Here is a 27,257-nt window from a genome sequence, read left to right on the forward strand (position 1 = left end):
GTTAATTCAAGGTAAAGGAGAGAGAAAAAGTAACAATAAGAATGTCATGCAGTGAGCAGGTGTAAAAATCCAGCACAAAATGGATCTTATGGTACTTTGGAATCAGTGCCAGGCACGCACTTCCTCTCTGGCTCCTCAGCTGGGCAAGCCAAAAGCTGAGGGACTCACTTTGCCTGAATGGTGAGGCCTTTTTAGCTGTCTTTTACCACAGTTATGTCTAACAGACGTAATTATTCTGAGTTCCAATGTTTGCAAATGAACTGTAATTTTAGTCCAGGTAATTAAAAGGAGGCACGGTGCTGACAACTGACAGATCGAGGTTCATTTTGAGCCAAAACCATCGGAAAGACCTGCCAGATACTATTTTCAGCAGAATGGAAGCTGGTTGTGCAATTTGTGCTCTCTGGCACCTCCCCCTATTCAAATTATCGTTAGTCTGAGGTTTTTATTTAATAAGTTTAAGTAATTCCAGGTCTAAGACACACAACTTCCAAGTAAAACTGCAGCTTGACATCCATGAAAAATCTCTCTAGAGCAGGCAGGTCAAACAAAGCACACCCAGCACAGCCACCCACCAGCAGTCATGACAGCACTTCACTCTGGTTTTGATTACGTTCACGTCATCTCCTTGTCTTCACAATTTTACTTTCCTCTGGGAAACTCTAGTAGGCTGAACCTGTGACTCTGCAGCTGAAACTGAGTAAAATATTCCTGGTCCATCTTCTTCAGTCTAATCTGTCTCATATTATCACAGACTATTGGAGCAACGACCCTCACAGCCAGTTTAAATCAAATTCCAAATTTTTCTTCCATGAACAATTCTTTTCCTCTACTTCTGTGCTGGATGCCAACACCACCACCTGTACTATAGCTACTTCAAGTTATTTCTCATCTTAAGACGTAAATTTGATCCAAATGCTTTTAAATCTTCCTTCTGCATTATTTTTTGAGACACAAACTCTTCAACTGTATGACTGCAACTTCGGAACTTGCAGAAACTTCCCATTATGACAACTCCTTGTGACTTTTTGGCAGATACTGTGAACAGCATTTTTATTTTTTTCCATCTCACTGTCCCCCTCATGTCCCGTTTTTGTTTCTCTTGTCCAAGAAGGTCAGACTCAATCTTAAAAGGTCCCTCCTACTATCCTTTGATTTTCTGCCTTGACACCAGCTTCCCAACAACAAGGCACACTTTGGAAACAATTTATGGCTCTCTTCCTCTCTTAACTGTCATTGTATTTTCTTCCACATTGAAGGTGTAATCTTACTTCCGTAACAGACCCAAAGAGAGCAGGCTCCTCTTCCCTCAGCTCTCCCCACATTTTCTGTGATACCCATCTAAGACACGAACCAATTCTTCATAATGTCAGAAAAGCAACAGGAGACAAGAAATTGTAATTTTCCAAAAGAAGTAGGCATTCCCTCCATAAACCAAGTACTTTGAAGGAGTCCCCTTGCATTGGTTTACATAGCAAGGTCTTGCTAGTGGTTGGGCTGCAGGGGTGGAGAACATTCCAGAAGCTGACCCCACGTCTGACAGAACCACTTCCTGATGGCTCCAAGATGGACCTTGAGCTGGCCAAACCTGAGCCCATCAGCAAAGCTGGTGGAACCTCTCTGCCAACATACTTAAGAAGGGGAAAAAACTGCAGCAGCTATGAGAGAGGAGTGAGAATAAGTGAAAGGAACAGCCTGGCAGATCCCCACAACAGTGAAGGAGGCAGAGGAGGTTCTCCAGAGGCCAGAACAGAGATTCCCCTGCAGCCTGTGCTGAAGACCATGGTGATGCAGCTGTGCTGATGGAGCCCATTGAGACGGCCCCACCAGAGCAGAGATCCACATGCAGCCAGTCAGAGCCCATGCTCCTGGCAAGAGCTGCAGCCTGTGAAGAGGAGCCCAGGCAGAAGCAGGTTTTCTCACAGGAATGATGGCTGTGGGGGACCCACGCTGGAGCAGGCTGTTCCTGAAGGATGGAACCTCGTGGAGAAGACTCGTGCTGAAGCAGTCCATGAAGGACTGTCTGCCAAGGGAGGACCCCACACTGGAGCAAGGGAACAGTACGGGAAGGAAGGATCAGGAAACAGAAGCTGTTACGGATGGACCAAATCCTCCATTCCCTGACCTTCTGTGCCACTCAGGGAGATGAAATAGAAGTTGGGAATGAAGGAATGAAGTTGGGAAGGGAGGCAAGGGTAAAGGTAGTTTTCAGTTTTACCTTTGTTTTTCACTATCCTACTTTGTTTTTAATTGACAATAAATTATTTCCCCCAAGTGAAGCCTGTTTTGCCTGTGACAGTAACTGACATGCAATCTCCCTACCTTTATCGTGACCCATGAGCTTTTTCATCTTATTTTTTTTGCCCGTCCTGTTGAGGAAGGGGAGTGAGAGAGCTGCTTGGTGGGCACCTGACAGCCAACCAAGTCAACCCACCATACTTTTTTTCTCCACTGTCTCTAGGCACTGATCACTTCATTAGACTCTCAAATTTCTTGTAAGGGCTGTGAATTCCTGTGTGTTTGGACAGACAGTCCTACTGGAACAGTAACAGTAAAAACTATTTGAAATCTTGTGCTGGTTGTAAAAGTTCACCGCCAAAGCTTTGATAGCACAAATACATCTGCTTGAAGCCACTTAGTCTGGAACACATGAAAGAATAAACTTGAAGCACTCAGCCACATTTTCTATAATAATTAAAAAAATTACAGGATTACTCAGAAAAGTGACTTTTGGGACCATGCGGTTATTCCTTATTTCTTTGTTGTCCACAGTAAGTATCTGTGATTGATTGATCTCATTCTTCACTGTGAGAGCAACACCCTGGATGAGACTTGCTGCTGCTGACACCATCTCATGCGTATGGCTGCTGTCCCACTCTGTCTTCACCATTCCCTTGATTAAACAGCCAGGAAAAACTGAAACGTGCTGACATTTCCTACAAGCTGCATCACTACTCCTCTGAGCGCGTGAAAGGGTTCCACCATCAAATGACTCCAGCATCTGATGACACAATTCGCCCAAGGATATCTATTTCTGGGCAGTGGCCAGAAACCCTTTCAGCTATCAATACATCTCTAGGATCTAGGTTCAAGTGACCTTCACATGAACTCCATGCTCCCAATGTGTATGCCTTTGAAGTTTCCAGTTTATCTAGTTTCCCTAATTTTTAACCTCACTGCGCATGAGTCAGCATGCAATTGCTTACTGCCAACTGGAACGTGTGTCCTGAGCTTGGATAAACAGACAGATAAAGACAAAATTAAGTAGTATCTGTCTATCTTACTAGAGGGGGAAGGAGAGTTTTGCCACTTGCTTATTTATTACGTGAGCTACAGTATGATTACTGGTGTGAAACATGACCCCTTTTTGGCCAGCTGCCCCCCAAACTGCTACTGGCAATGGAAAGAGCAATGGAAAGATCTCTGAGAATGTGAGATCTTTTACCACATGGAGCTCTGCCAAGACTCAGGTCACTCATCTCACCATCCCATCACATCACGTCAAAACAGACTCTGAACCCTAAGCTCCACCATGTATCTGAGTCAAACCAAAAAGCCCACATGCTTCCTCAACACATCCGTTCCATTCACATGGCACTCAAGTGTTTTGTCAACGTATCACTTTCCAAACTTTTTGTAAGTTTTGCTGAAGCTGAAGGACTGTGTTTGAGTTACCTGCCATATTACAAGGTAACTTCTACTCATACAACATGTGGGAAACAGAACTGAATTTATAAGATCGACAATTGTACCTTAAGGCAGCAACTGATTGATTTGAATCTTTGCCAGAGACAGGGAAATTTGAGAGGAACAAAAAACCCTGTGATATCCTAGAGTGGACACTTACATTCATCCAGCTCCCTTCTTTTCTGCAGCACATTTTCCTTGTGCAAAAATTCAGCTGACTGAGCTTGACCACACATCTAACAGGAGGCAAACTGTTAAGTTTTCCTAACTGAAATACTTACAGAAATCTATGATTTCCTTTGGCAGATATATACATTATATATACATATATATATATATATACACATATATATATATTTATATATACACACACACAAAAAAAATTAAAATTGGGGATTTCACCCAGTTATCTTTCATCTGCTCTAGTTATAACTATTACACACCAACACCTTCATGTTCTCCTCTGTTCAGCGGGAAGGAGGAACAGTTTTGACAGAAAAACCTATTTAACAAAATAAAAACAAGAGCAGAATGAAGAATTTGAAGCAATAACTAAATCTGAAAAGGTTCCTAATTGTTTGAAAATATTCAAAAAGAAAAATCCCTGGAGGAAATGCTGCTTAAATGCAGTTTATTTCTCCATCTTTCAGGAACTTTGAGTGTCAAAGGCATTGGACACAATAGTTGAGGATATTTTGCAATTAGGTTACTGAAGTGTGTAGGTGCCAGGACTACTGTTGAAGTCCGAGTAATTAACAAGTTGTGCAAAACCACTGAAGTCTGTATATTTGAAGCTACTCAGAGATGCTGTGAACACTACAAATGTCCCTCGAAGAGAGTGATGCATCTTCAGGGAGGGACATTTGTTACAGGGAAGAGTAGACACAGACTTTGACCAGGACAAAATGACCCTCAACATTAACAGCCCGAAGTACCAAAGACAGCGCTATTTGAGAAACTAATCCCATGGTGAAGTTGGGTGTTGCATTTCTGCCTTTTCACTCTTTAAAACCCTTGCCCCAACCTCTTGTCACTATGCACAAAAGCAAAGAAATGGGTTTGGAGCTCTGACTTAACTAGTGGCAACTTGACCCTATGATAATTAATAATAATACATGCAATTACCATTTCTGCCCATAGGTCACAAATTGATTATAAAGATTTTGTCAGTTTAATCTGATCTTCTAGGTATGTCTAGACTTGGTCAAATCAGTGAAGTCTGGAAATACTTGAGCTAGTTCCAGTGTTAAAAGCTACAGGAGCAAGGAGCAATTTTTGAGCAAGGAGGGATTTTCAGGGTAGATTAACTCTTTCAGATCTCAATACAAGGCTTTTTCTAATCTCTAAAATACTCTTTCTATCCCAAAATATCCTACATCATACCAGGTACTATAATCCACAATTTACCATGACACAGTCATAATTTTCCTGTGTATTGTTCCTTGGGATACTCGGTTTGTGTCTCATCAGTGAGCTTTCACTCACCAGTTACAGGATACATTTTGTGAACCGAGGAATGAAAGCAAGGATGTTTTCAGTGCAGTGATCAGCTTTATAGATCACTGATCATAATCTGATATACTAAGAGCCAGCAGCCTGGTCATTTCGGTTAGCTAGGCTTTTGTGCTGCTTTGTGTTCAGTAACTCACATTACCTTTAAAAATTAGCTTTGAAAAGAGTGTTTGCAGAAAGTGTTCCGCAAAAAAAGGTAGCTGATAGATGTGCAATCCCTAAAACACACTCTCCAAGCAGCTCTGCTTTTTCTGAACTTCCCTCAAGACTTTTGTTGCCTGGTACATTTATAATTAACAAATGAAATAAAAATTTTAAAATTTTTAAGCAACTAAATCAGTCTCTTATTATAATTCCAGATAATGATCCATGCAGATTCACATGTTAACAGGAAGCATTTTCACTCCTAGCCAAACACTTCCTGCCATAGCTAACAAACACCAACTTCATTTCACCTACTCTTCTAACTAAATTGCACACCTTACTGCCACAGCAAACCTCAGCCTAAAGACATCAAGGGCTCTTGCCAGTAAGAAGTTGCAGACTTCTCAATATTTTACAAATTCCTCTGGCGACAAACAGACAGGTGTTGGCCATCCTCAACGTGGCTCTCAACAACCATGACATGCACGAGACACTTTTGAACCTCAGGAAGAGAAATGCATGACTTCAGAGATACAGAAAGTGAAAGGAGATAAGAAAAGGAATTATTAGTGCAATTTTTAAGCATCAAAGTCAGTGTGGGACTCCCCAGTCTAAGGAAATTCTGAATTTAAAAGAGTGAACCTCTCAAAGTACTTCTAACATTCACATTTTCACTACTACTAGGTTTCTTCGACAGTCACCATTGCTCATCATGGGAAAATATGGTCTGATGCTCAAGCAACAGAATACTGCCCAAAATCTGGTAAAATAAGGCCTCACATCAACACATAAGAACTTTTTACAGTACTGGAGAATCTTGAGCAAATTTTAGTCCACTTCTGAACACTCATTATTTATCCAAAGGGGTGCCTTCTGCCTGACCTCACCGTGAGGGATTCTCCTTCCAGAGAAGGTCCTAACAGCACTTCTCCCGTGGTCCTTTCAGTGTGCCGTGCATTCACCCCCTGGATACCTTATTTTTCCTGTGTGAGACAGAGAGTCACAGGGCTGCAAAGTTTGTTTTGCTGTTTCATATGCTTCTTGGCTGAACAGCAGCTAGTAAGGGGTTAAGCTGAAAGCAGGAAGCCACAGCCGCCTGGCAGAGAGATTGATTTGATCATTCTTCAGGGATTCCCTCTTGTATGAGTCACTGCTCAGACTGACTCCCCCACCAAAGGAGACCAGGATAATGCCATTCCTCCAGAGACTACAACAGCTGAGGGCTAGCCATGAAGACTGAAAACTCGGGACTCACACTTGGAAAAACATCCAGCAGACCACAATGCACTCAGCAGACTTAGGGAAAGCTGGGGGGAAAAGAAGGCAAACAAAAAGTGTTCTCAAACTCCTTTCATTATCCAATTAAGTACACAGACTAGGAGGAATTAGAAAAGCTCCAGGAGACTGCCACCCGGCTTGGGGACTCTGCCTGAATACGGACCGAAGACATGAGCTGACATAGTACAATATTTACATTTTATACAAAAGATATGCTCTCTTTATGAACACAATGATCTATTACTTTGATCTATTACTCTGTAATAGCTGTGTTTGGCTGTTACCTACTAGGAACGTGATTAACATTCCAAATTCAAGAACAAAAGTGGTAACAGCAGCAAAACTAATGAACGTCTCTCCAGCTAATCACAGAGGTTCATAACCAGCTCTCTTAAGAGAAAGGGAAACTATGCTGGTGTTGCTTCTCTTGACCTACTTCCACTGATGTTCAAGAGCTGAAAGAAACACCCCATACTGATTTACAAAAGTGAAGGTTGCTAATGCTTGATCATTTGACATTAAATACAGTGACTTCAAAAATCCAGCCAGAGCAGTCTGCCACTAAGGTAATGATACATTGTTCTTGTTTGCTTCTGATGCATGGAGCTGTGTGAAGCAGCATAACACACAAACCATGGAAGCCTTAAAAATTGGTCAGCCCAGATTAGCCAGCAGCTTTGCTTTTTGTGTGTCATTTCTACTGACACAATGACTGCAGTTCCTGGAGATGCTGCACGCTGATTCTAAGGGGTCAGCCCCTGCAGGCTATTCTGCCCTGCAACTGCAACAAACCTACAGTGAGACTACTGAAAAAACAGGCAGGACCTTAAATTCTGTAATTGAAAGCTATACAGTGAATATCCTGCTTTTAGTGTACCTAATGTAGTATAGGAATATAGGAGTAGGGAGACAGTGCTCAGATCCATGCTGTAGTACCTGCTGTGGGCAAACAGCTTCACTATCACAATCCTTCGGAACCCAACACTTAAAATTTTTCCAACTCAGAAAAGGAAAAGGAAAGGAAATAAGCATTAAGGAAGGCACCTTTAATGTGGTTTCCTTCTTATAATGAGACAGATCAAGGACTCCTGACATGTCACACTAACCCAGTTCTGTGCAGCAAAGGAAGTTTAAATATAAATAAAGTAGACATTAACTTTCTTCCCCCCTGGGGGTGGGGGGGACACACAGAGAACGGAATTCAGTTTTTTTCAATTGCAATATCACCTTTTTCCTACCTTTTTAAATTTTCTTAAGAAACAAAAAGGATGTTTCAGTTGAAGTCACAGCCACATCCTCACCGTGTGTGCTGAAGTGCTTGGGGTTCACAGATATGTGCCAATAGCCCTTCCCAAGGAGCCAAGGCATTACCTCTGCCCAGGCACTTACAGCAACTTAAACCTCATCAATCCAGCATTCTGCTGGGGAATTTCAGTGGAGTCTTCTGCTTTTGTCCTGAGCTTGGGTGTCTTTGCCTCCAGAGCCTTGCCCTGCTCTCCCCACCATCCTGCCCCATGGCCCAAGTTTCTGTGGTGCCAGTTGGGACCACGGGCAGGAGAGCAGCGTGGGAACCTTGTGGGCATAAAGGGTTAAACAGGCACAGAGTCAAAGCTGGTGTGCTGAGAAGTGCCCAAGATTGTTTTAAGTTTGGAGGGGGGGGGGGGATGCTCAGTCAGCAGCTGAGGAATTCGTAGCTTGTGCCAGCGCCAGGGAAACCCTTTCCAAAACAAGACTCAAAACTATCCTTAGCAGTCTCGTTTCAGAGCCTGACTTTGACTCCCAGCCCCACTCCCACTGCTTATTCCCAGTAGGCGCTGTCACCCTGTGACCCTCCGCTCCTGCAGGCATATCCTGCCCCAGCCCCAGCTCCCACTCCATGCCATTTTCCCCATTCCAGCCTGGCCTGCGACTCTTCTGCAGAACAATCAGTCCCACCACCATGGCAACACAGGAGCAGTGCTGGGCAAGGGGAAGCTGTGTTCAGTCCTTCCCTGGGTCCTCGAGGTAAACCTGCCCTTCAAATAAATGTGTGTGCTCCAAGTCCTCCTCAGCCAGCGCTGCAAATGCCATGGGAGACACAGCTGCACACACAGCACGAGCAGCACGAATTACAGGAATGTTTAAGAGGATGCACCATACTGCAGGCTTTGGGGGGACGTGGCACCAAAGATCCTCTCAAGGGTGCTGCCTGCTGCACTCATGGTTTGCTACAATAAACAAATGCCAAAGGTTGACTTTCAATGTCTCTATTGTCTACCTGTAACTGCAGTTGCTGCAGTGTGAAACCTCAGCATTAGGCACGGCTCAGATCCTTTCCACAGCTTTGCCCAGTGACATGGGAAACGTATTGCAGACAGAAGAAAATGTCATTACCATATTTGTGCTTTCATCATTTGACACAGACGGGGTTGGGGGGGAGAGGCAGACTGGAGTCAAGATTGAAAAGACATACCTGGTGCTTTCTCCACAAAGATGACTTTGGAGTCTTGCAGAAAGTTATGACCAGTCAGTATCATTTTTTTCCCTCCAGTAACAGGAAAACTGTCGGTACTTTGCTTCTCCACCAGAGGCAGTTCTTGGGCAGACCTCTGAGCTGGAGAGTTATAAAGGTTTAAAAAAATAAAAAAAACCAAACAAAAACGCAACCACAAACACACAAAAAAGTAAATACTGCATTAGTAAGTAATGTAATGCTTAGCCTCATAAGATAAGCTGAGTTTGATACGGAAACAAAGAAAGGTCACAAGGTTTACAGGAAACACGGTTAAATTTCAAGTGTTTTGATTGCAAACAATAGTGTTAAACAGCAGTACAGATTCAAAAGACTCACAAAGAACAAGTGTTTTAAAACTCAGTTTGATATGTACTATATCAGAAAGTGTATTTTTATGAAAGTTGATTTATTTTAAATAATTTTCTCCCACTCTGTGTCGAGCATATATGCTGTGTGTTTACAAGGCACACATGACAAGGTAATCCAAAATTTGTTTCACTCAGCATACACCCTATTGTCAGTTCTGCAAACTGTCTTGTAGCAGCAGCAGCAGCCATGGCCCTTGTGATCCTGCAGCAGCTCACACTTTAGAGACAATACTTCCAAAAGAACCTGAGTGCCCCAGCACACATGGATCCATGTAAACTGAATCTGGTATTCTTGTGGCACAAATTTCATCCTCCTTCAAGTGGGAAATGAAGACTGTGCTGCTTCAAGGGACGATGTGACATTTTATCCAGATTATATGGTTCCTTCTGGTGTCACATGCACTAAGAAATGTACGAAGTTTTTGGCACCAGCTTATTCCACATTCTGCACTGCACTTATTTTTTCTCTTGTTTTCCATTTCTTTCAGCAGGCTTGTGCCATGCTTTTGCTCATTACACAACACTCAAAGCTGCAGTACCCTGGCACAAATCAAATCAGCTTCACGTTTAGTGGCTCCTTGAGCTTGGCACCTTTGCACAGACTAGTTCAGGATGGATTCAAACTGTGCCTTATCCTGCTGCGTAGCAACTGAAAAACCCTCATAAACTTCAATTGCAGGATGAAATCATGACTCCTCACATTTTTTGCTTTGCCCTCCAGCACAAATGGAGCTAGGAATGGTCAGGCCTTCCTCCCCATTCCCTCGGCCAGAACTCACCTCTCACATAACCTGCCAGATGTTAAGTTTTCCCCCTACTTTGTCAGCATCAGAAAGAACTACTTTGTGGATGGAATTCAACAAAACCTTAAAAAACCGTTTCAATCCATCCAGCCAATCAAAACAGCATTGGGAGTTAAACTGAAATTCAGCTTCCACCACTTACGCCGAAGTGTTAAAACCACAAAGCAGATACGTTTTGTTTAGTGTGGGGGAGGCTGATGAGGCTTACAGAGCAAAAATGATATAGGTATCTTTGAAGAGTGTCCCAGTGGATCTGGTAAGATACAGTCTGTTCATTTAAAGAGACCCCAGCGCAGAAAAGACTTTCTGAAGCTGCAGGCCAGTGTGCCAGCTCTAGTATATTGCTAGTTCCTTATCAAAGGGGCTGAGGTTTTGTTTGCTGAGGTTTTTGCTTTATGATGGGGAGACAGAATGAATAGGACATGAGAGACGTTTTCCAAAACTTCTACAGCAGTTACCTTTATCATAAGGAGTCACAAAAACCAAAGGCCTTGTCACTCCCAGGTCTACTATTAGTTTAACTGTTCTTTACTTGTAAGTATGTTTTTCTACACCACTCAATACACAAAGCTACACATTTTTCCTAAGACACAGACACTCTGTTCTCAATGTAAAACATGTACTTTTGGAAAGCAAATTAAAGTTCACTAACTGGACAGATAAAGCAAAACCAATGTAGAGCATGTTGGCATGGCCAAAGACTGCATATGGGGTGGAAGTATTAAAAACTGTTCAAAAGGTGTGTGGGCATAGCAGTGCTGAGTGAACAGTGGACTCAATGATCTTAGACGTCTTTTTCAACCTTACTGATTAAAAGATTTTCTGATAATACCCAGCAAGAGGAGGATGTTTGTTGCTACTTACAGCACTCAATGGGGTTGGAGGCTACTTGCAAGGAGAGGGTCCTGCCATTGGCTTGTGGGATATGCACCCTGAAGACCAGACGCACACGTGTGTTCTTCCGACCGATGTCCGTCTCTCCCTTGCGCAGCTCGATGTCGGAGTTTCGGAGCTTTAATATCCCAGCGCAGTCGATGCTATCCAAAGGGAAACACAGAGGAATTAAATTCACTTCAAGAATACTTCAAGAAGATGTGAGTGTGCATTATCTTCCCTCTCTTCCTGCATACTCTTCTCAAAAAACTGAGTCAGGCACAACCCAGTGACCAGGTTGAATGCAACAGACTTTGTGTAGTAGTTCACTTCCAAGCAGCTGAGTTGGGGCTATCTGTAGCAGCAGGTAGTGGCTGCTGTAAAGCACATGAATGTTAGGATGTTACCTCAGCTCCCAGAGGAAGAAAATCTGAAAGACCCTTCCTCCCCAACACATCCTGTAAGGATTGTAGTGGAAGATTAGCCAAAGCCCAAAGAAAGAGCAAGAGTAGAAAAGTCAATGGGATGCGACAGCAATGCAGAAACTTACTAACCTAGAATGCTGGGCTACTTACAATTTTTACTTGTTACAGCTAATTTGGACAAAAATCTGACAAGATTTTCAATCTAGGGCAAAGTCCTGAAATTCTTATTAATGAGCACAGCTCTCCCTGAGGTCAGTTCTACTGTCAATTTGTTTGTATTTCAATGACTTAGAAATACTCCCAAGCTAAGCACTGAGCTGAAGCTCTGCATGAAAAAAACCTGAACTCAGAGTCCTCTCCACACACTAGGGAAAAATGTGCTTTTCATCAGATATAACTACTACAATTTCTGACCTCACTCTCTTTTTTTTAAACTTTGGTTTACTCCTGCATGAGTCTACAAGTCAGGATTTTTGTCAAAGAATATTTGAACAGAAGAAGCTCCCAGAACAAAAGACATATAAACATATGCACTCAAAAATCTGCTGCAAAAATACCTCTGCTTTGGCCATGACTACAAAGCCTACATGGCAATTTCTTCTGGATACTGGTCTCAGGCATGCATTTTATTACTTTGAATATGCATAGTTAATTTTATTTTGCATTCAAAGAGTTTAATTCCCCCTCCAGACCTTTGAAGCTCTGTTCTGAAGCAAACTGCAAACAAGCGCTATGGCAGCATGGTTTTGATCTGCATTTTTTCTAAAGTATGGATTTCAGAATTTTAAAAATGCCCTAGCTGATACGATCAAAGAAACTAATGAAAGTATTAAAGATTCTCAACAATGCTTATTAGCAGGTTAAGCCATAAGAATTAGAGTATTTGTACCCATGTCAAAATTCCATGCAAAGACCTGTAAAATATGGAAGAAACAGTGCATTTCTCAATTTTGTCTCTCCTATAGCAACACTTGTAAATTGAATAATTATTGACATACAGTTCTTACGTGTATGTCAGGTAAATGTTCAGAGAAGAAAAAATATTTCAATTCAAGCTTTTAAAGTTGTGCACATTAAAATCTGAAGTTGATAGGAACAGTTAAATGTGCAAATGTTTAAATGGGCAGATGAGCTCTGGTGTTTCACTGAATCAAGGCCTGAACACATAAAGTGTGAGGAAAGTCCTTGGCTCCAAATTTCAATTCACTGGTAGTGCTACACGAGGTTTTAGACTACTGACACGTAAGGCTTATATATGCCAAAGCATTGTTTATGATTCTTGAGTGAGCTGTACTACAGTCTGGCATGCATGCCACAAAAATATTCAGCTTGGCTCCCACACTGTGTAACTTACCTTTATTTTAGGGAGAAAGATGAATGAAATAGCAATAATGTTCCTAAATGGCAAAAAATGTGATTCAAACTGGATAAATATAGAGCCAGATAAATACTGCGTGGGCGCAAATTGGTGACGTTTCCTTAACCCCAACGTAGCCCCACCAACTTACAATGGGAGCAAACGGGGCCAATAATTTTGAAGCCTTGTCGTGACTTTTAACACAATACACTGAAAGAGATCCTCAGGTCTTGAGTGATCACTCTAAGCTCAGCTGGCAATGCAGCTAAACATATTCTGGCTCTTGTATTTACAATGAAGCACTCCAGGGCATGCTGTACATGACACTGCAAACCAGCTTCTAATAACCACTATGTGCGGAAGGACTTTAGCTGTCTGATTGCATTTTCCACTTTGTTAAGGCATGGAAAACTGTATGAGAAACAAGAAGTGAAACTGTGATTTCCCCGTGGTATTTGGTTTGGTAGAGGTCAGGATTTCTTGCTTGCTTTCTATGTTCCTATATATACACACAAAGGTGCATGCATCTATATATAAATATGAATACATTTATATTTATACACACACACCAAGAGCTGCACTTGCACGCAAGCACACAGAAATTCCTCCCAGGGTAGACAACTCAGATAATGGTTAGGATGATTTGAATGAGGGGGGAGACAACTTAGATAAGGGTCGAGGTTGATTTGAGGGAGGGGTACAGACAGGAAGGGATTAAATAGTGTGGAAGGTCTCATGTATGTCACTTACACAGAAGGCTATTTTAACCTTTACATACCATCCTATAACAATGTTTACAGATGTTTAATGGACCTACAGGGTATTTAATTATCACTCAGATATCCTAAGATATTCATGCCTGCTTTTCTGCATCGCACTAAGCTTAGCTCAGTTTAACAACTCAATCTGTAAACTGCATCACCTTTGAATAAAGGTTCTTAGAGGTAACTCTTCTTAGTTCTGGAACATTTGCTTGTGAACAAGTGCCCTGAAAAATGCTGAGTTTTATTATGTGAGAAATTAGTGGTTTTATTTGTCTCAGAAGAACCACGAGGGTGCTTGAAAATGCTCTCTAAGAGTTTCCTTTGACATCCAAAGATAAATTTTAATCAGCTCTGTTCCTTGTGCTAGTGCGTATAGGAGCAACAGGTGTCATATTTAGAAACTAAATGCAGGAGCTGAGGTAGGAGATATTTACAGCTCAGTAACCAAGATACTTATTTTAAATGGCAAATAAGCACATTGGCTGAAACTCTAGAATGAAAGCAAATCAGTTGTCATAAATATTTGTGAAGTTCATTTTGCTGTTAAGCTGATTGGGGACAATTTGTCTCAGCAAAGTTGTGGAAACCTACTATTACAGAGAGAAATGGAGGGAAAGAAAAAAAAAAACATAGGGAAAGGAAAATTGTGTACAAGAAGAAAGAAAACAAACCCCAAAGAAATTAAGTGAGGTGACCAAGACAAAACTGCTAGGAGTCAGATATGGAGCCTTGGTCTTACATTGCTCTCATGTTGTTCTCTGGAAGAAGGGGAATTTCCAGAACTTTGGTGTTGGAAAGTATTGTTTCGTGGCTGGTGGTGGAAACGGTCTTGCCGGTGATCCGGTGAACCTGGTAGAAGGCATGGGGTCGCAGCAGGCGGTCGTCTGCAGTCCCAATGAACAGCTGCAGCGTGAGCGGCTCGCTTTCTAAGTAACCATGGAGCTGGCAAGAGAACAGAAAACGCCCACTGAGCACCACGCACATTAACTGCTAGGAATCAATTAAATTTTTATAAGCAGGAGAGCCTGATTCAAGGAGAGAACTTGTGACAGGTGCTATGTGTTAAGTTCCCCGCTTCCATTTTTCCTGTAATGTAATATTGGTACAATAAAAAGGTGCACTCACAAAATGTCTCATTATCCTAAAGGACCTGAGGCACTTTAGATGGGCTGAGCTTTTGAGCACTCCTGCTACATCCACAGAAAACTTTGCATAAATTCTGCTGCAGTGTTCAGCAAAAAGCCACACTGAACTCCATGTTACTTCCCAGTACTGAGGGATGCAAAACCGACAGAGCTTGCAAAAGGAAAGAACACAGCTCATCCATCCCCATGTTTCCTGGGACATCCCTCATGCAGCAGCAGTCTGCTGCTTGTGGCCCATCCCCTCATTAGCTGATTTTTATGCTGGTAAATACCTCCTGGGACAGCATGGAGACAGATCACATACACATGATTAGTAGCTCACAGTGTGGGTCAAATTCTTGTTATAATCACACAAAAATCTCATTGAAGCTCTTGGGCCTGGCTTAAACCTCACCCACATTACAGTGACTGCTCTGATGACAACAAGAGTTATTTCTGCCACAGGATGTGGAGGAAGCAGAGCCTGACCTCATCCGCACCATCTCCTGTGGAAGCTACTCAGGGTTCCCACTGCTGTGGAGTCCCCAGACAATGTCCCACTTGTGGCTGCCACCTGACATTGGGAAATGAGTCTCACACAGTTAACCTTGCAGGGGTTGGTGGTGAAGCCTTGTCCCAAGGGAAGGGAGGATGCAGCAACTATAGGAGAGAGAGGAACACGGGCAAGGTGCTCTGTCCCAGGAGATGCCCCACACTAGAGCAAACCTGCTCACTTCTTGTAGGTTTAGGTTCCTCTGTGAATGGTTCAAGTGGGTTTGGGCGTGAGTTATTCACCATCACTGAATATGACAGATCAAAATTTATCATAATTTGGTGAGGAGCAACACTAGCTTTAAGGTAGATAGAAGCAAGTTCAAAGCTAAATGAAGCTTAAAGCAGGTGGTCAAACCCATATATCAAATGCTGCTTATATTTGTATTTTGTCTGTTTTCACTCTCCTTAAATCTTACAAAGCAATTTCATGTTATCTCTCCAGGGCGTTTTACCATCTGATAGCAGGAATGCTATTAAAAACAAAGATCTTGAATTACTTTTTCTCCTTGAGCCCTGAAAAATTCTTATGGGTGCTAATAGGCCCAAAGCCCTCCTAACCTCATATAACATGCTGAATGGCAGCAGCAATTTATAATTGCAAAATTTCAGGTACCACTATGACCAATGCATGAGGAAGTGAGGACAATGAGCCTAGACACATCTTGCATCACTAATTGGGCACACCATAAATTTTTCACCCCACACTTTTGCCAGAAAAGCAAAGAGAAGAACAGAAGCATTTTTGTTTGATTTGGTGCAGCATTTTTTAAATCCTTACCTAAGGCATGTGAATGCTGGAAGGATGCAGGGATAGGAGGAGGACAAGGCTCTAGCACACAATTTCTAGCACTACACTATTTTATCAGCTCTGCATTCCTGAGACACCATACAAAGGCAGCTCAGTGCCAGGGGGTTGTGACTATGATATGATATGATACGATACGGTATTATGAGGGTTCCATACCAGCACTGTCAAATTGAAAACACATTAGTGGCAGTTTGAGGACCTGCCCTATCAGCAAAACAACAGAGAGAGAAAAGCAGAGCTAAGCCTGTGCACTGCCTTCAGCAGGATGCCATGGGCTGTGAATCCCCCTCCAGCTCCACATGGAACACCCACTCCTACAGCCCTTGCTGTAAAAAGCACTATGCTGCAAAAAGAGGGATTCCTGGCTTTGTCCCCCAGAGACAGAGCTTGAGCTGCAGGTGGCAGTCACAGGTGTGCCTCTGGTACAGTCAGTGGCCACAGGGAAGCCACTATCCTACTCATCATCACCCTGTTTCCCCCATATGACAGCCTGGCTGCTCATTAATTCCAATGGTGTGTGCGAACAGGGCTGGTGGAGTGACCTGGATTTGTCCCAAGCTGATCTTCCATGCCTCACCACTTCCACAGCCTCAGCAGCAAAGCTTAGGTAAGGGAGGAGACACAAGCTATCCCGGGGTATTTTTGGTCAGGACCAGCAAGTGGGTTTGCAGGGGGAAAAGTAAGACGGTGCGACATGCCAGGCAAATTCATTTCTATGCATTGCCAGCGGTCACTTGTCCAAGTCATCATGGAGGATGCTTTTTATGGAGAGTGTAAAATTAAAACAAACACATATTGAGTTACAAGGCTGCTTAAAATGTAAAAATAGACTAGCAAGTAACTCAAACCTCGATTCAGCAAAAGCATAATTGCACACTAAGGTGCCCATATGTTTTATTGAATATGAGCAAAGAGGACCAGAAATGTTGGTCTTGCATTGGGTTCTGCTATTTCAGGCTTTCTCTTTAAATCTGAACTTGGCTGCTGCCATACCTTGTAACCTACTGCTGAGCCTCAGCTTGTGCTTTTCCCACAGGTTTCCTACTAGGAGGCAATCAAACACCCATAGTCCTCAGCTTTGCACACCTGGCTTCCCCTGAAAAGTGTTCACATGCTGGAAAATAAATAGTAAGATCTCAGATGCATGTTTTGCTTTGTTTTTTAAGGTTTGCGGTCTTCAAGCTAAATTTATGTTTGCTTTTTATAAAGGCCCTGTCCTAGAGCAGAGCCATACTTTGCTTTGGATCCATTACCCAAAGTCACTTACTCCCTGACTTAGAAAGTGCCAGAAACAACCAGAAAGTCTCATGTGATTGCTACAGGCTTGATTTTTCTGCCTTCAAATAAGAAAAACTCACACGTCACTGTAAGTTTCATGTCGTATTCTGTGTTAGGAAGGATCTGATCTCCAGTTTGTATTTCCCTTTGATCTTTACCCACTGCATCACATTATTTACTTTTATATTATGTCACATAATCATGTATGCCAACAGAAGCAATAAAAGAAAGCGATGCAAGGATTAACATTTAAAGGGGCACATACTGTGAATGACTTATTTTAGATTATGCACCCAATGCATGATTTCTATGACAGACAGTGTTGAGCCTTGGGGGTTTCATCACACTGCAGATGCCTGGTGAATGGGCAAGATCCTGCTTTCTGTCAGCTGGGTGCAATAAGAATATTCCAGAACTCCCTCAAAACATGGGAGACAGGTATTACTGTCAGATGTTCAACAGTGAGGAGCAGTAAAAGAAGAGTTGTGGGACTTTAGGCTGTTAGGTTTGCCAGCAGTCAGAGGGAATATCAAACAAGATCAACGTAAAATGGGATGGGAAAAAAAAAGTGACTGAGCATGTTTCTTGGTGAGGAAAGATCTCGCATGTTCATATCCGTGCATATTTTCCATGTATGCTCTGGGGTACTGTACTTGGTGGAAGAGCGATTCAGTTTCCTGGCATGCAACATGGGATGCATGCGTCAGACACCCTATTTTTATCTTTTTCTCTGTGTAACACAGTCCAAAGCTCTTAATAACTCAGAGGTTGAGAATGGGTGACAAAGGTGCTCTCAGCTACAGTATTCATAATAAAGGATGTGTCTTTCCTACCAAGCATGATTTGCTTGGCAATACATACATTGAAGTGGAAAGAGGTGTACTTTCCCCTGCTGTGAAACTGTAAAAGAAATTAGCTGCAGAAAAGGACCAGGAGCACAGTGCTTCTGAATGAGTTTCCCTTCCCAAATAAAGGCAGTGATACAGCAGTCACCTGGTTTGGTACAAAGGAAAGATGCAGGAAAAAAATATGCAGATAAGAATTTTGTGGCCAAGTGTCTGGTTTTGAAATGAAAGTAGGTCATATTCTCTTTTTCTGACCAAACACTAACTACTCTGTTCTTTTCCTCTTTGAGCAACACTGTTAAAAATACTTGAACTCATCTCAAATGACATTTTCATTTTTATTGTCCGAAGCTGCTAAGATCAAAATCAGACTTAATTGCAGGCCTATTACACACTCCTCTAATTCTATCAAAAGCGATGCAGTCACCGGTAATTAACACCAGAACAGGACTGATCACAGCTAAGCTCTTCGTCACCTTACATCGTCTTATGCAAGAGGAGGGAGAAGGCTGCACCGGCTGAGCCACCGCATCAAGCCTTCCCTGGGATTCCTACACCTCTCCGTCATCGCTTTCCCAGCACTATCTCCCACCAACACGTCTTGATTTTCACCAGTAGGCTGCTGCTCATCTCAGCGCAGGGTGCAAAAGCAAAACCCAGCCTTTCCCCAAGGACATGCACTGTGTGCCGGGGGGCTGGATGTTTTCATGTGTCCAGATGCCGTGGCACTGAACACCAGGAATCTTCCCCCAGTGGGCAGTGAAGCGAGAAGGAAACAGGGCTGTCACCCCTTACAGCCATGAGCTGACTGCAAGGTACTATCTGATTCAGTCCTACAGCTATGATGACCTCCAGTTTATACTGAGGCTGCCTGGATTCCAAATGTGCGCCTGGTACACATCTACTAAATCTGCCAGTTGGAACTGAATATACTTGGAAAACGATGAGCAGAAGGAGATTAGGTGTTTTGAATATAAGCACTAGGGGGAAAAAAAAAAAAAAAAAGGCAAAACCTCCCCAAACCTTGCTACAGCTACTAAATTTTGAGGAAATTTTGTAAACGCCACCTCCAATAACTCAAACGCTATTTCAGCTACAGTGGTTATTCTCCAGTCTGTGAGGAAAACTTCTATTATTTAAGCCACGGCATTTATTTTAAGAAACACAGTTGAAATATTCTGCATGTTCCCTTTCCAACTGCTTTATGGTTTTGGCATGCCCAAGCATCTGTTGAAATGCTCAGAAAGCTACCTGTCATAACAAGGAGCCTTCTGTCTGGAGAGGCTCCTGGAGGCCACCAAAAGAATGGTCCTGTTCTCACGGGACACACCAGCCAGATACACCCTCTGCACCACCCATGACATCAGTCAGGAAGAAAGGGAGCTATACTGTGTAACAGCTTTCAAGTGCACTTCCTGGGAGTTTGGGGAAAGGACTGCTAAAACCCTACAGTGGTGCATTCCTCCAGACCCAGACTCTCTTGCAAATATATTAAACGAACATTGGGGTACAATTTAGGTATAATTTAATGCAGGTCCCAATGCGTTAAAGACTGAGCTCCCACTAATAGCAAAGCCTGCTCGACCAGGGACTTAGCATTCGCTCTCAAAACCAGTCAGCAGCTTGTGTGTGCTTGAGACTCTTATGGCCCACAGGGGCTGCCTCCTCAATAATAATGATGTGCCAAAAAATGCCACAGGGAGCATCAATATCAGCAATACTGCTTGTGTGTGTGCCTGGCTTTTTATGTTTGGTATATAATAAAGACAACAAGTAAATACACCCATTTATCCCTCTAAAAATATTAAGAGCAATAATGACTTATCTGACCATGTAACTGATGGCCACACTGATTGCAGCAGGTACCACAGTGCTTATGCTCAGCAATGCCTTACACATCCATCTGTCCCATTTTCATTCCCAGAACTGTTCAAGGAACACCCAAGTCAGTTTGGTGAGAATCGCTGGGGAAACTAACAACCCAGTCTGGTGTAAGGGGCCTTCTTTCCCTTTTATACTCATCAATGTTTTGGAAAGCAATTGCAGTGCTTTCAAAAAGGTCAAACAGAATAAAATCTATAAAACAGGGACATTTTAAAGTCATGACAAGTGCTGCTTGTCTCTTTAAGCTAGAGCTTCAGAGCTACACACTAAATAGCTTTATTGCTAACTTTTTCAAGCAGCAAGTATTTTTTTTTCAGCAACTGCACATATAATGTTGAATGATAAAATGAAACAAATAGTCATGTTTTAAAAGCGTACCTAATAAACAGCCTCAATAAAATACCATCCGTGAGTGCTCAGTGTCCTGCTTTTTTTAAAACCAAATCAAAGATCAAGCTGTTTAAACTATGAAGAAAGTGCACGAACATTTTGTGTGCTGATTTCAGCAGCTAGCACCGAGCGCACATAAAAATAGTGTCATGAATCTGATTTTCAAGAAAAAGAATTTACTTTCGGCTCCCACACAGAAGCACTGGAAGACGTAAGCCACTGCATCATGGGTTTGAACGGCAGGAGGGAAAAGCTGATCTTGCTTTGCAGTGACTGTCATGTGAAGCGCAGGCACAGGGGGTGAGGTCAGGAGACCAGGACATCTATTCTGGTGTGCTCTGCAGAGATCCTGCCCGACCTTCGCCTGGGCAGCCACTGAGCTGCCCTGCCATCATGCTTCCAGCTGAAAATGCCCAGGAACCTGCTGCTGAAGGCTCAGGGAGACAGCAACCTACACCTCTGAGAAAAAGAGCCAGGAAAAGACTGCCCCGTTCATCATGGAATTCCCTAATACCTATTCTGACCTGGTGTGGCCCTTAATGCTTTTGCTGGGGGAGGTCTGAGAAGAAAAACACACTTCAGATGCCCTGAGGTGGGGGACTGCTCTCAAGCTCCTCTCCCAAATCCCAGGTGCCATGGGAACTGGTTTATGGAACTCCCCTTGACCCCTCTGCTCCAGAGGGAAGCTGGGCAGTCCTGCAGATCAGGGATGTACTGCATGCTGAGGGGCAGCAGCAGGGCACAAGCAGGCAAGCTGTACCCTGAGCTACAAAGCATGAGCCAGGCAGGAGCCTGCAGCCCCTACTCTGGGGATTCAGGTTCCCCCAGGACAAGGAACAAGCAGCCCTGGCAGTGCCAATGAGGCAGACAGGCAGCATCAACAGAAAACCAGCAAACCCCCGAGGCACGTCTTGCAGAATCCCTGTCTCTTTCCAGCTGTTTCTCTCCACCTTCAAGCTCACACTCTGCAGGTATACACGTTTCAGTCACTGCCATACATCTGTGGGGCCTTGCTCTTTCCAGATCTTCAGAGGCAGGCTTCTGTGTACCTAGGACTGAGCAACGCACATCATCCTAACCAGGAATATCTTCCCTTTGCCAGCAACCAGAGAAGCAATAGGGGGTGCCACTTTTTGGATAAGGTGCACAGTTCAGCTCTAGACTCTTTGTCAGTGACTATTCACGTGCTAAACTTGATCCACTTGGACACTCCTGTGAGAGCACAAGCCAAAGAAAAAGGGGTGCATCTTTTTTAAAACAGCAGAGCAGACGAAAAAATGAAACACAGACAAACAGAACAACCCCTCAAAAAACAACCAAACAGAAAATAAAACACTTCCTTAGGAGCTCAATGACCCTCTGGCTGTGACAGATTTTGCTGTAGTTCATCTGATGCAGTTAAGCAAAAAAAAAAAAAAAAAAAAAAAAAAAAAAAAAAAAGAGAGAGAGAATAAATTATGCTCTGTGAAATGAAACATGTTACTACTCCATAGTCCTTCACTTACTTAAAATAAAATTGTAACAGGAATTCCTATAGATTTTTGCGCTACTTTCAGGATTTATTTTTTTCTTTCTGAAAGTGATTGTCCTTGGATTCACTCAAACTCTGTTTTAAGATCCAAATGTAGTCAGGGCTGTTCCACAAATAAAAGTAAGATGGCTTGATCCTGCAAGGGGAGAGCCCTGGGCCAAGGACCAGAGCTGGATGGGAGAGCAGTGAATGGAAACAGCAGGAGTGTGTTTTATGTGGCACTTTCTAGTGCTGCCACTTGGACCTTAACTCAACAGAGCAGCAAAAGAGCAGCTGTTCACATCATGATGAATAAAGATCTATATAAAACTTCCAGCTGCAAATACGCTGAGGAATTATTAATCTTAATATAATAGAGATGCTGTACACTCAGTCACTGGCTCACAAGTAATTTCAGTCTCTATCCAGGGAAAAACAGCCTTCGTGGCTGCTGGCTCTCAGCACAGCCACGAAATCCCCTTGTCTAAACAGCTGCAAGATGCTGCTCCTTATTTCTAGGAAGGACTTCCCTCCCCAGAAATACACATACTTAAATACCCTCCCATGTCACACTCCTCCTAGAAGTGTTAGACTCACAAGAGGGATGTCCACCAGAAAAGGAGTTACTAACAGAATGAATTTGTAAGTCCTAGGCACCTTATTCACTTTGACACCAAGAAATCATTACTGCTGTCATGACATCTTCTACCACAAGACCATAGAAATGTTCTTCCCCTAATCCTTACTGCCTCATAATGCTCCAAGGATTATAAATTCAGGTCTGGGAGTAAGTCCAACACAACAGTGCCCTCCCTGAAACTACCCAACCCCTCACTCTAGAAACTCCGTAGACTAGAAACTCTACTCTATGGAGTCTCTACTCAAACATTTGCATTCAGCATCCATCATGGCTTTCAGTTTGGACAGTCATACCCCATGGCCACGCATGAGTTAAAAAAAAAATCATCAGAAAAGCCCTGTAGAAGGAATTTGTGACATGTTCTTAGGCAGATACCCTGGACAAGCTCTGACTTGTGAGCCTGCCTTTCACCATGCTGCTGACGCATCGCTCGCACCCAGCACGCTCCTGTTTGTGGTGAGCACAGGCTGGCCCCGGATCCTCGGGCGTGTGTCAGGTGCTGTCAGCATGATGCCCTTCACCACTGCCCATCCCAGCCATGCTACAGCACCACTGCCAGCATCCCTCGGTGACTCCTCCAATCTGAGACACACCCTCAGTGCCACATTTTAACTTGGTGGCTCACGAGTGCTTCGGCAACTGCAATGACTTTGAATTCTCACCCTCGTGAATTTGAGGACAGTGGGGCACCCATTTACCCACAAGAGTTATCTGATTAAGGGCCAATGTTTTTGAGGTGCATGTCAAGATAAACACTGGCTCATATGGGACAGGGACAACACAGTTTCAGACATAAAACCTTTGGAGTTTCAGAGACACCAGTGTGAGACAATGTTAGACTAGAAATGGCTGCCTTTCTCCTCATTTTTAACTTCTCTCCAAATGACATTTATTTAAACTGCTACTGAAGACAGAAAGCTGGGGCTATGTTTAAAGGCTTTATCTCTGTAAATATTTGGAGAGCTATAAATACTGAGCCATATTCATAATATGAATATTGCACTTACTGTTCCGTTGCCATGAAAATTACTACAGACAGACTTCCAATTCTTAATTTCTCTGATGTGCCAAGTACTTGTTTTAAAAGACAAAAAAAATCTTATGTGAGACACTTTGCTATTTAATTAGCCAATGGAGTCAAAAGCCACAGCACAGAGCAGGAACTAAACACACAAGAGTGGAGGCAGACAAAGCATGTAGTGCACTAGCACGGTATACAGCTGTATGCCCCAAGTGAGATTTATTATAATCAGACAGTCCATGAATCAAGCCCTGACTGCTTTCTGTATTTGGGGAAAGGAGGGAGTGGGAAGGGAGATTGGCTGAAGGTCTGAAATAAACCTCCTCACTTCTTCTGAAAGTCACATGAAAACTGATGGCTTCCAACTTTCACAGTACTTCTGTCCATTTTTGGCTGTTTTATTTTTTTAAATGTAGAAATTAATTGAAAGAAGGAAAATGTTCCAAGGCATTTTATAAAAATGCAGAGCAAGGATGTCTTAGATGAAGGTGCAGTGAGCTGGGCATGGAGTAATCCAGTTCCTATCTCCAGCACAGCCAGAGAGTTTTTGCTATATCAGAAATCATGACTTAATCAGAGCAGAAAAAAAAATAATAATAACATTTTACATATTTCCACATTTCTTTGTTTAATCCATCTGTGCCTCAGCCTCCTCACAAAACAAAGCCAGTAACCACAGTGCCAGGAGACTAGGTAACCCATTCTTCACTATGAAAATGCAGCACTAACAGACCCTTGGTTCCAATCCTTGCACGATTTACAGCCATGTTCCTTGGGGAATAAAGCAGATTAATGCAATCCCACTGCTCTTTGGAGTCAGAGAACTGCTGTCTGCATGTGTATATTCCTTAGGACAGATCCTGCTGTTTCAGCCCTAAAGAAGTGTTGTCTGTCACATACAGAAGATTCATAAAAGTGCTCTTTGTGACTCCTGTCTCAGAGAAGAAAGGGGCAGTGTAAAGTGCCAGGTCACTTTACATTTCTGGTCCTACTCTACTTCCTCAAACCACCTTTGATCCCCCTGGTGCTACAGCTCTGATTATGCTACAGTTCTATCTGAGACCACGTCTTCCATGGAAAGCATCCAAATGCAATAATAAAAATAGGTCAGGTATATCTTACAATTCGGATTCAAGGTTTTGAACTTCAAAACAGTCTGATTAAACAATGAGAAATCTAGAGACATTGGATTCCACACTGTAAGTTGCTCGAGAGTGATGCCATTGGTTGATGATGCTACTTTTTCTAATGAAAAAAATCCCAAAAAGCAAATGGATGGAATAGACAAGACTGACCAATGAGCATACCAGGAGGTGCTCTGCTAACTGAAAGGCTTGAGATCCTCAACTCCAAGTAAATAAAATAAGCATGAAAGACTTCTAAATAAACTTTCTCAACATGCAGGGACTATTTTCAATCAATCATTCTAAATTTTGTCACACTGAGTAACATTATTTAGCAACAGCTGTTGCTCTAGGTTTTCTGACTTGAATACTGACAAACTAACACTTCAACCCTGCTTACAGCCAGTCAGACGGCCAAGTAAAATGTTGCAAATATTAATAGCAGAACTTGCCCATAAAAGCCTTATAGAGTAGCTTATCTGCTGCTGCAAATGGATGAGACCCTGCTGCAGTCAATGGAGCAGGATGTCAGCGCATGACTGGGAAGTGAGGAGGATTGTGAAGGTAAAAATTTCTCCTTTGAAGGGAGGTATGACAAGGAGGCGACGGAGACCAGAATCTGAGTTTTTACACCCAAACTGTGTCTCTATCAACCTGCTGACTTCAAACATGAGGCTCTAGTATGGGTCAAGCTCCAAGTCAGAGACAGAACTTCCAAGGTCTTAAAAAGGCACTGCTCCACCCCTAAAAGTCATGCTCCAGCCTTACCTGGGTATCCAACCCAAGAAGTAAATCTCAGTCTTGGCAAACTGGTAAGACCTAAAGCCTGCTGAGCACAGTTAGAAACAATTGTACACAACACGTCCAGTCAAAAGAAAAAGGGAAAAGCCGGGTGATTCATGCCACCTAACTTTTAACACACACAGGCTGGACAGCAACAGGGTCTAGTCACCTCGGCTGCCATCACAGCCAGCAAAACAAGACAGGCACTCTGAAGGTGTGATTTACCCAAGCAGCTTCAGATGTTCACACTGAAATAAAATTAATAGCTTGCTAAACTCCATACTGACGAGCCTTCCCTGATTACAGAGAGAAACCAAGGCAATTAGTTCAGCAGCAGACATGTAATGAACCCTGAAGCGTGGACTTGCCCCTGTCACTTGCCCAGGCCATAGTTCAAAGCATGAGTGTCCCACAAGCCTGGGGCAGTGCTGTGAGGCACACGCTACGCTTTATCCGAGCAGACACGGAGCAGAGCTCTTGGGAAAAGGCCCCCACAGAGGCAGAGCTCACTACAGTCACAATGCTCTGCACTTCCCCATCAGGTGTTTCATTTCAGGCAGCCACCCGCAGCTTTCCACAGCAGGGGTACAAGACCATCTCCTCAGTGGTACTTCGCAGCCCTTTCCATCCCAGAGGGAAAGATCAGAGTCAGCTCCATCACAGCTTAAATTCAGTGCTTTGGCTTTTCCACCCTGACTTTGGGGGCCTGCTTCAGCCTAGTCTTGGAGTCAGCCTCAGCACAGGCTGGGCACAAGGTGGTCATGGCCAGAAGACAGACACTCGACCAGCTCTCTCTGCAGCCTCCCTCCCTGTGCCTGTGATGGGACCACTCACTGCTCCCTCCCTTCCTCAGAAGGGTGTCACAAAGCAGAAACTCATTTCCCTGCATAGAATCCTGAGCCCCATTCCTGCTAATGACCACTTTTTACATTCAATTCAAACATGTATTACCCACCTGTTTCTACAACAAGAAGGGAAAAGAGAATTTAATAATAATCAGAGAACCCAAGGGCCAAATTTCACCATATTTTTCTTTATTTTTACTTAAACTGGAGGAAGAAGTATGCTTTCACTTATGAGACAATTTTCCTACAAGCACCTGCTATTACAGGTAGGCTTCCAGGTTAACACTGCCCTGTGACTAGAGCAACTACCCCTGTAAAATCTATTTGAGCAAAGAGTTTCAGGTTTAGGACAGCAAAACTGCCGAGCCATAGCATTGCTCCAGTATTTTCACTGCACTGCCTTGCTTTTTGCCAAGCCTCTCCAACCTCCTTCCATCTCAACTGGGGCTCATGCAGCCAGAAGTGGGGCTGTGTCAGTTCACATATTTTAAGGTTTTTCTCACAACTGTGAGGGATTAGAAAATGAGGCTTTGATGTATTCAGGACATGTGCTTGAGATTACTTGTGTACCTAGATGCTAGCACACGGGACTGCAAGTTGTGGTCTAAATTTGTTTGTCTCTGCAAGATCAAGTTTGCAGCTGTGGGTGGAGGTTGTGTACAAGTCTACAACTCTATGCCAGTTTGTGGTCAGTAACACTCTATAACCTGAATTCAGTATAGATTCAATATTTGAATCTATATTG

General features: G+C 43.1%; 1 protein-coding gene across 1 annotated transcript in view; it reads right to left on the minus strand.

The window, feature by feature from the left end:
- Window positions 1-27,257, minus strand: part of NFATC1 (nuclear factor of activated T cells 1) — an 87,644-nt gene that overhangs the window by 29,716 nt on the left and 30,671 nt on the right. Inside the window, exons 4-6 of the mRNA XM_062507768.1 lie at window positions 14,445-14,647; window positions 11,151-11,323; window positions 9,074-9,214 (exon numbers count right to left, since the gene is read on the minus strand). Coding sequence (XP_062363752.1) covers window positions 9,074-9,214; window positions 11,151-11,323; window positions 14,445-14,647 — 517 coding nt within the window. The remainder of the gene's footprint in view (window positions 1-9,073; window positions 9,215-11,150; window positions 11,324-14,444; window positions 14,648-27,257) is intronic.

Source organism: Cinclus cinclus, chromosome 1, assembly GCF_963662255.1.
Source record: "Cinclus cinclus chromosome 1, bCinCin1.1, whole genome shotgun sequence".
Taxonomy (NCBI): domain Eukaryota; kingdom Metazoa; phylum Chordata; class Aves; order Passeriformes; family Cinclidae; genus Cinclus; species Cinclus cinclus.